Source organism: Tachysurus fulvidraco, chromosome 2 (genome assembly GCF_022655615.1).
Source record: "Tachysurus fulvidraco isolate hzauxx_2018 chromosome 2, HZAU_PFXX_2.0, whole genome shotgun sequence".
In the NCBI taxonomy this organism is placed as follows: Eukaryota; Metazoa; Chordata; class Actinopteri; order Siluriformes; family Bagridae; genus Tachysurus; species Tachysurus fulvidraco.
In genome coordinates this window covers 21,334,658-21,344,657 of record NC_062519.1, presented here as the reverse complement: position 1 = coordinate 21,344,657, position 10,000 = coordinate 21,334,658, and the positions used below count along the sequence as shown (strand labels likewise).

Genomic DNA, 10,000 nt, shown 5'->3' with positions numbered 1-10,000 from the left:
ACTCACACACACACACTCACACACACACACACACACTTTGTATTAAGGCTTTATTTCTATTTAGCCATATCCAGAAGTCTACACAGACAATTAGTGTTATAATGAATCTTTTTCCTCTTCATCATCATAATCATCTCACAAACTCACACTCTCTCACCACAACCCATACATGACAAAACCCCATTTTAATTTGTGCAGTCTCCAAGACTTCCAGACAGCTATCTTGGCTGAACCTACCAGAAAATATATTTTATTATGTTTATACTTTGGGCCACAGGTAAAGAAGTTTTCACACATCACTTCAGAACAATTCTCTAAAAAACAAAAAGAAACCGAGGTAACAGCCGTTTTCACTAAGACAACTCGGCTGACAGCTTATTTAATTCTTTGGTCTATATCTATCTATACCCAAAGACTACGACGGCATTAATGCCTTCTCTTCCTCACCGCAGTCCTTCTGGAAGCTGACGTCGTCCTCCGTTAAGTTAGGGACCCACCACAAATCCCTGCAGCAGTGAGGGAGGATCTGGAGTGTTTTTATATCCTCCTGCTCACGAGTAAGCAACAATACCATCACAGTAGAGGCAGTAGCACTGGGCTACAGAGTTGCCCTTAGAGTTCACATCCCTGCTGAATACAAACATACCGCATATAATTCTCTCTCTCTATTGAGCTTAGAGAGCTAATGCTAATGCTAGCGTGACGGCTTCTTCCGTCCTGACAGCTTACCCCTGGTTAGAGTCGTGTCTCCTGGTGGTCACTGTGCTGGAGATTCAGTAGATCTGCATGGACATAACGTGACCCATGGGACTGCTAGAGATAGAACCACCTAGAGATTATCACACTGTCTATGAGCTGCAAACGCATGGGTCAGTCTTGTGCTCGGGTCTTCATTGGCGAACGTATGAAGACTTCGGCAGGAAGGAGTTAGTCTCTAAGATGCTGCTGATCTATTAGTTCCTCTGGAGCTCTCGGGTGCACAATTCCGCACCGGTGTAGAAAGCACATTATACTCGTTTGTTATGACATTACTACATTATCTCCTGTCCAGTGAGGTTCACGTCTAAATCTGGTTCCTCTCAAGGTGTCTTCCATTTCGTCTCAGGGAGTTTTTCCTCACCGCCGTCACCTTAGGCTTAATCGTTAAAGCTAGATGGTTAGAGATAAATAGTAAATTCATTTTAAACTTTCATTTTAAATTCATTTTTATTCTGTTTCTATGCTTCAGTAAAGCTGCTTTGAGACAATTGTTAAAAGTGCTAGACAAATATATTGAAGTGAAGTGAATTTACAATCAGGTACTGGATATGACGCAGACCGCTCGCCCTCTTCGGCATTACTGAAGCTCGTGTGGACGACAACTTTAGCAATGAAATCAAATCTTTTTAACCAAACGATGTGCTACTCGATCAATGCAAGAAGTGTTGGCTCAGTGGATAAGGCATTGATTGGGCTTATGATCATAAGGTTGAGAGAATGAATCCTGCCACTGCTGGGCCCTTGAACCCACTGCTGGACCCTTGAATTATTCTCTGTATAAGGGCATATGCTAAATATAGTTAAATGTATACAGTCGATAAAATCAATGGTGTAGTTGCCCCTGATGCTCAACAACCTCACCAACCTTAACATCCTCACTAGCCAATGCTCCCTCAGGGGCTTTTTAAACCTGGTCACTTCCTGCGTTTTCTGTGATCAGATAGCTATCCGATGGCAAAAAGACCAGGTCTAAATGCCCTCCGAAACGTTTTGGAGACGGATATAAACCCGATGGTACAAACCCCTTCAGGAGGTGGTCTGGGACACGTTTCAGATGAAACTGGACAGGTGTAAATGAATGTGGTTGTTCAAGCCACGTACGTCAGCGCTATACTCCTCCCAAACGGAAGTACGTCACTCGCAAGTGATCTTTCGCCCAGGCGTCTCGTCGGGTCTTAAAACGCGCTGCTGCCTCCAGCGAAAATGCAGCAATCAGTAAGTGCTGTTTTTTGTAGCAACCGCATACACCAAAGTGTGTTCCATTTCAATTACCCCGGAAATGAGGTAAAATATATATTTGCATTTTGGGCGGGAGTAAAAAGATCGGATCGATATCCGATTCGCCGAGACGCGTTTATGTGGCATAATGTAAATGGTACAGTTTTAACGAATCAGATGGCTATCGGATCAGAGACAACACATGAAGTGACCCTCAGATCTACAAGCACCTCCTTATGATCTAATCCTTTATAAAATGCATAAGCATGAATAAAAAACGTGACTTTCTCAACCTGGAACTCCTCAGTCTTTCTACTTTAACCATTAAAATTCCTTTTTAATGCAATAATACGTAACATTCTAAGAAAACATCTCTGAAAATCAATCAATTCTGAAATCAATGCTCTTCTGCTGGTAATTCCTCCTCCAGTGATGTTTATAGAGCCCACATTTACCAGTGCCATAAAATAAAAAAGAGCGAAAGGATAGACAGAGCAGAGAAGAGAGTACAACAAAGACACCCTGAGTGATACAGATTTTTATATCATTGGGGTTTTCCTTCCTCAAGCTCAGTGAAGATCTTCCTTAAACAGAATCTCCTCCTTCGACTCGATCCGTCCTCCCTGAGCCTCGGCTACCGGTAAAGAACTTTACATCCGAAAAGACAATCCATACATCCACTGTTTTTAAATGTTTTATTAAAAGTGATGAGTGATTTTTTCTTGGGATTGGTAAGGCTGATCGTAACCTGAGCATAATACGAGAGAGAGTTTCCAGACAAAGCTCACATGAAATCTGAACTGTACGTCCAAATTTAGCCTTCATTCAGCCTTTATTACTGCCACACATTACACTACAGCTCACGGGAATTCTTTGCTACACAAATCCCAGCTTTGGAGGTCGGGGTCAGGGCGCAGGGTGAGCTATAGTACGGCGCCCCTGGAGCAGGGAGGGTTGAGGGCCTTGCTTGGGGGCCCAGCAATGGCAGCTTGGTGGTGCTGGGGCTTGAACCCGATCTTCCGAATCAACAACCCAGAGCCTTAACCACTTGAGCTACCACTTCCCCCCAAAAAAAGCTTACAGCACCCGGTATTCCCAGGCAATCTCCCATCCAAAGTACTAACCAGACCCGACTCCGCTTAGCGTCCAAGATCAGACGAGATCGGGCGTTCTCAGAGTGGTATCGCCGTAAGCTTTTTGCAACGGCAAAGCTCACAAAAATACGTTGTTGTTGTTTTGTTTTTTTTTTAACTCACAACTCATTTAACTCATTCCTCTCCATGGAAAGCTTTAATAAAAGGCGAAAGATTTATGCGAGACTGAAGAAAATCCTGAGCTATTGAAAAATCTGGAAATTCTAACCTTTTATGGTACAGCTGGAATTTTCCGAACAAAGAAACAACAGGAAAAGGCAGCCGTATGAAATATACAATACCAAAAGCCATTAGACTACTGACTGAGTGATGATGGCATCCTGGGAATAAGGATGAAAGAAGCACATCACAAGATTAACACTAGCCTTCCATATGCCCCTTTTCCACCGAGGCAGTTCGAGTGCTGGTTCCGAGCCTAATTTAGAACAAGTTCTTTCTGTTTCGCTCTGAACCAGGAAAAGTGGTTCTTAAGTAGCACCAGAACGTTGCTGGTCTAGACTTAAGCACCGCTTGTATCAGGAGCTGGTGGCGGGGCTACTGTTAGCGCATTTGATAATGTACCTTAAGTATACTAATGTTTAATACACTTTTACTTTACCGCGATAGGATTATCAGCACACATGATAGTAGGTAGCTACATGCTAAGGCTAACTATTTTTCTGTGTTAACGATAAAATAACGTTATGTACTTTATCGATTACAACCTCAGTTTATACAGATTACACGGAGCTGCAAGTACACGTTTTCTTCGCCGCGTTTGGATGCTGATGTAGGTTCACAAAGCCATGAGCGTTAACAGTAAAGCAACATCCGCCATTGTTGTTGTGTTTGCCGCTGCTGTGCTAACGTTGCTGGGACATGTGACACGTATACAGTGATGTCACACTCGGCACTGTGATGGTTCTCTAGCCGGTGGAAAGGCAAACCGGTTCTTAGAAGGTTCGCCAGTGGAACCAACTTTGAACCAGCACTAGCGCTAGCTCTGAACCAGCACCCGGTTCTTTCCGGTGGAAAAGAGGCACTAGTATTCTGAGTGTTGGTCATTTCTGCAACTCCCTGAATAAAGTGGCCAGGACACCGTATTCAGGATTGGAGACACTTTCGATCCAAAATTTCCTTCCTTACTTACTTACTTACTGCACTTCCTTACCGAACATAATGTGCTTAACAAAAAGTCAGACAGTTTAGTATGTTAACTCTTACACACTCTAACTCACACATACAGTATATGAACCCAAACCAGGTTTATCTGCCTGCTGTGTAGATTTCAGTCGATTCAGTTAGGCATCGAGGTCTACTGTCTAAACTGACAGAAATTATATAGGCATATAAGGGCAGAAGGTTTCCACGGGAACTTAATCTGGGGAATTTTGGAAATATTCCAAATTGGAAATGTATGGAAATATAGGGAAATGTATATAAACTATATCATATACAAACATAGATAAACATTTGGTTTGGTTATAAGCAGACATGCATGCAAGGTGACACAAATTATAAAAATGACGTCCTGACTGATTTAATTCTAACTAACACAAAAGATTTAATTGATTATTTAACTGAGTTACACAAAAAACCCTACAAAATAAACATTATTATGCTTGTAATAAACACATTTCCCTATGATTGCTGTAAAATGAAATCATCCCCCACTCTTGCCCTTCGAAAAAAGTCCAAATCAAATTGTAAAATGAGGCAATTTTCTCAAGTGAGTGTGTGTGTGTGTGTGGGGGGGGGGGGGTCATCAAATAATCTGTGCATGTGGTAATACTCTTAATGTACTGCTTATTAGGAGTTAGTAAGGTAGTTAAGCTTAATAAGTACTAATAAATAGCCGATATTCTATTAATATTCATGCTAATAAGCAACTAGTTAAGTGACCCTAAAATAAAGTGTTACTGTGCATGTTATGGAAGAACGCAAGTACCTGCAGGGGGTTTGGCCCCAATGGCCCTCCAGTACGCATTTTGCTGTGTGCAAGTGGCCGAGGAAAGCAGGGTGCAAATTGCATTACATCTTATTGTTTTAAACACAATTATTTTTACCTACATTTAAGTTCCTTGTTATAGGCAACTGTGCATTATTTTTTGTAATTCCCAGTTTATTCCCACATATTCCCGTTAATTCCCATGGAAAGTTTCCAGCCTTGAAAATTCCCGGAATTTTGCAACCTAATATAGGCAACAATCATACATCATAAAAGGAATGTACTCAAACCATAAATGTTTGAACAAAACTGGAGACAAGCAAACTATGGAGATAAGCAGGCTATGGTGTGATGGCTGTAATCACTGGACCCTCTTCTACAGATACAGTAATGAACTGGGGAAAAAGTGCTACAACAATCATCAGCTCATACTGTAAGTTCCTCTAGAAGTTCCTCCTCTAGGCAGATGATCTGGTCCTGCTGTCTCAAGAGGGTCTACAGCAGAACCTTGACCTCCTGCATGGGTTTAGTCAGACTCTGACCATAAACCCAGTTAAAACTCGTTTGAACGTTGCAGAAAAGACCCAGACGTCAGGAAGGAGATTGAGTTTCACCCGTCGGTACGACCAAAAAACTGACCATGTCACAAACTACACGTACCTTGAACTGAAATTCAGTGCAAAATGGAAACCTCGAGTTGGCTTTAAATGAAATGAGAGCGAAGGGCTTTCTATTCCTTTAAAATCTGGCTGTTACAGACCCAACTACACTGGATGGATTCGACATCGGAGGTCCTACTGAAGCCTTGCGTACAGAGTCTCTAACACTCAGACCACTAACACCAACATCCACAGATGGATCAAACTAACGACTAACAGACAATAAGAAATGTACAGAGACAGACAGAGGGAACATGAGAGACACGTGGGATACCTAGGATATGTCGGTAACACTGCTTTGGCCCACACCACGCAGACGCTACACTAGAGCGCTACTGCAGATCTTCATGCCAGCAGAAGAGTAGAAGACTCTCCATAGATGTGAATTAAAGTGTCTGACCAATCAGCAGTCTGCACTGTGTTAGCCCCTCCCATATATCCAGGGTCACACGGAAAAGAGTAACCATGGGTAACCAAATTGAGCGCAGGTACGTAACCACAGCACAGCTCACGTAGCGACGGAAACGGAGACGATGACAGCAAATCACGAGAAAGGGACCTGTAGTCGACGCTGGCTGCCGTGTACATGAGAGCAAACACACACCAGTACAATAGATTCCCTGCATCATAAATACTGACGCTTGACATAAAGCATCACGACTTCCTGAATACAGAGGTGTGAATTAGCACTAAAGGATTCTGGGAACGACGCACAGACACACGGCGGTGTTTGTCTACACACATCTCTCCAGGCCTGAGTCTTGCTATAAAACTTTCTCCACGATACAAAGTGAGGTGTCGATAATGGAAATATTAAGCCATGCTCGGCTGAAGCTCTGATGGTATTGACCAAGGTGCAACGGAGAGCACAGACCCTTCATCTTCAGCTTCATCCTCATCAGCTGAGCAAATAAATGAGCTCCAACGGAGAGGCTGCATCAAACGGAATGACTGATGCAGATCGCAGGAATACAATGCGCAGGTATTGATGGTTTGAAACCAAGGCCTCGTGACCCCCAAACCCCAAGGCAGAGGGGCTGAACGATTTATACTTTCAAAAGGCAGAATTATGTGTGTTCTGGTCGGCCTTCACACAAAGAAGATCAATGGGGCTCGATGGAAGGTGGCGCAAGTCTGCAAATTAGCGCTTCTGCTGTTTGGAGTGGCGGTAGTACATGGCGGTCCTATCTGAAGCCTAACAAGACAAAGGGTATTTGGGTCACAAAGTACGTTTGGGAAAACACAGGGGGGAGGAGTTGGGGAAAAAAAAAAAAACGGACATCTCTGTGTCTGTGTGTTATGAGCCACTCTCTGTGCTGCAAGTTTGCTCCGATAACTTCAGCCTCGGCATCGGCATCAAGCTCGACGCCAGCGGGTTTGCCCATCATCAGACCTGTCACTCAAGCAGATGTCAAGTCATTGCCTCCCAGCATTCTCCCTCAGGTCATGTGACCCAAAAGATAGGGGGACAAGATAAGAGAATGCTTAATTTCGGGGATTCGGAGTGTAGCGAGCGATGTGTTCAGGGCTGGATTCAGTGGATGCTTAAAGAGATCACAGCCCTTCCCCGCTGCACTCGGCTGACCCATGGCACACTGTCGGCCCCGGTGCATTGTGGGAGACTAATTAGCGCCAAGAAGTGCGGTCTCCAAGCGGCGCTGAACTCGGATGGATGTTTTTCAGCCCCAGGCACTTTGGGAGGTGCGGCTACTGGTGAGCTCCCCAACACGGATAAAAAAGACGAGGGGAAAAAGGCAACTCGGGGGGATTCCGGGAAGAATGGGTGCTGGACTAACAATGTGTCTATTTCTAGTCTCTCTCTCTCTGTGTGCGTGTGTGTGTGTGTGTACAAATATTTAATAGCATACAGAAGTGCTGTTTTGCATAATGGTGAGGATTCTGCTGCTATTTATACATGTGAAACTGTCTGTTTCAGATTGTGTCAATTAATTAGTCAAGAAAAACAGAAGCCGTCTTTACAAAACATTTACACAAGGACAGGAAAAAAACAAAAAAAAAACACAACGTTCCACAGAAACAGTACTGGAAGACAAATCTGGCAAAGGGAGCTAGCTCTGGTGGGCAGACGCTTACGACGGCTAAGCGGTGGCACAGCGTGCCGCGGCAAAGGTCTCGATGCTCAATGAAACATTTATCTCGGTTCAAAACCGTCGCTGCCCTTTACACAACTTACAAGAACACAATCCCTGGTATGCTTTATTGAGGCCTAATCAAAGCAGGCAGCATCGCTTCAGAGACGTCTTATCGAAAACACATGGAAACGTCATTCGCATTTCCATTCCAGCATCCAAACACACTCCAGGTTTCCCATGCAGGGATGCTTGCCTCGTAAAATGGAAAACCATACTTGTAATTTTGGCGACAGACAATTTTTTTTTTCTGTGTGTGTGTGTGTGTGTGTGTGTGTGTGTGTGTGCGTGTGTGTGTCTCTCACAAAAGAAAACGCCCGCCAACTTGCTTGGTGGGGGGGTTTAGAGGTGGGGAAAGGTTTTCTATACGTTACCTCATACAGCAGACAGCCTAGCGACCAGATGTCAGATTTGAAGTTATATCCGTTTTCGTGTATCCTCTCGGGAGACATGTAATAAGGGGTGCCCACTGGATCAGAAAGAGAGAGAGAGAGAGAGAGAGAGAGAGAGAGAGAGAGAGAGAGAGAGAGAGAGAGAGAGGAGAAACACAGAAGTTAGAGGCACGTCTGGTTTGCTAAGTGAGGAATCGTACAGGCGAGAGATTCACCCATGGATGCTTCATTGATGGTGGTTTCAGATAGAGAAGAAGGCGCTGGGGATGACTACAGAGCAGAGAGAGAGAAAGAGAGAGAGAGAGAGCTGAAAGGGATCCTGACTCAACCGTGTGTGCTCACAGCGACGAGTGACAGAAACAAACTCGCGTCCTAAGAAAGCCGGGTTCGTTATAACGGACAAACGGATCACGGAGACGAGATCAAAAACGATGCCGATTATTCCGATCGAGCGTCATGGAGAGATTTGAGCCGATGCTCTTTATCCGCTTTCCCCACAGGCTTTTAGTAACAGACAGACTTCTTAATGTTTTACTCGTGTACAGGAAACAGTCTTTGCTCTTTTTCCTGAGAAAACCTCGTAATGTTCTATTAAGGAGATCTGGGACGGATCCTGTGACATCATCAGAAATCTCATTCTGGGTTCTGCATATATTATATTACATTATAGATAATAATAAAAACGTGTATACACATAAAACATGGGAAGTGTGCACACACACACACACATATATATATATATATAAATATAAAACATCTTAAGGGCATGTTACATGTTTTGCATGTTAATCTGTCAAATTCCATCTTGGATTTTAATCTAATTAAAAATAAATAAATAAATAAATAAATAAAAACATTAACCAGCTTTAAGCATCGATGTCTTTCTGAGACGCACACACGTGTACAGAAAGCGCCTTTATCCATCACAGACACAACAGCGGCGGTCAGGGACGCTTAAACTTTCGTCTCCTCCAGTAACAGGTCCCCATTGGCTACCTAGAGACAACCGGCTGAAACCTCGGACTTTGGTGTGTTCTTCATCTTGGGTCTGTTTTATCATACAGTACGTTTAAGGATGAGCAGAAAAGATACACGATACATCTGAAAGTGATGAACCGTTGTACTGTAACTAACACAAAACTCTGAATTAACAAGACACAATATAGGAAAGAAATAAAAAAAAAACTTAAAAAAACAAAATTAGTTTCTTAATTAATCTGCAGCGAAAAAAAAAAAAAAAAAAAACCACAAGGTGACGTATTTAAAGAAAAATGCTGGACAAGAAAAAGATGAAGGAGAATGAGCCTAAATAAATCTTTAAAAATCACAACCAAAAAAAAAAGTCACTAAACAAATAAATAAACAGAAGAAAGCCGTCACTAGGCGAGCGAGCGAGGGTCAGGCTCCATGAGATGTTCACAGCGAGGTGGCGTTTAACTTGATAGGAAACAGCTGGCTTTCACAAAACCTTGATTTAATTTGTGTGTGACTATAAATACACAAGCCGTTTAAACTTCAGCAGCTCCTCAGGAGAGAAAAACTGCATTTTGAGTATTCAAAGTTGCTCGAAGGGGGAGGCACGGTGGCTTAGTGGTTAGTACGTTCGCCTCACACCTCCAGGGTTGGGGGTTCGATTCCCACCTCCACCTTGTGTGTGTGTGGAGTTTGCATGTTCACCCCGTGCCTCGGGGGTTTCCTCCGCGTACTCCGGTTTCCTCCCCCGGTCCAAAGACATGCATGG

The 10,000-nt window shown here is 43.4% G+C and overlaps 1 protein-coding gene and 1 pseudogene across 1 annotated transcript in view; both read right to left on the bottom strand.

Annotated features, from left to right (window-relative positions):
- nek7 (NIMA-related kinase 7) overlaps nucleotides 1-10,000 on the bottom strand; it is a 71,162-nt gene that overhangs the window by 14,994 nt on the left and 46,168 nt on the right. Inside the window, exon 8 of the mRNA XM_027159713.2 lies at nucleotides 8,242-8,336. Within this exon, the coding sequence (XP_027015514.1) occupies nucleotides 8,242-8,336 (95 nt within the window). The remainder of the gene's footprint in view (nucleotides 1-8,241; nucleotides 8,337-10,000) is intronic.
- LOC113651327 lies at nucleotides 3,052-3,171 on the bottom strand (annotated as a pseudogene).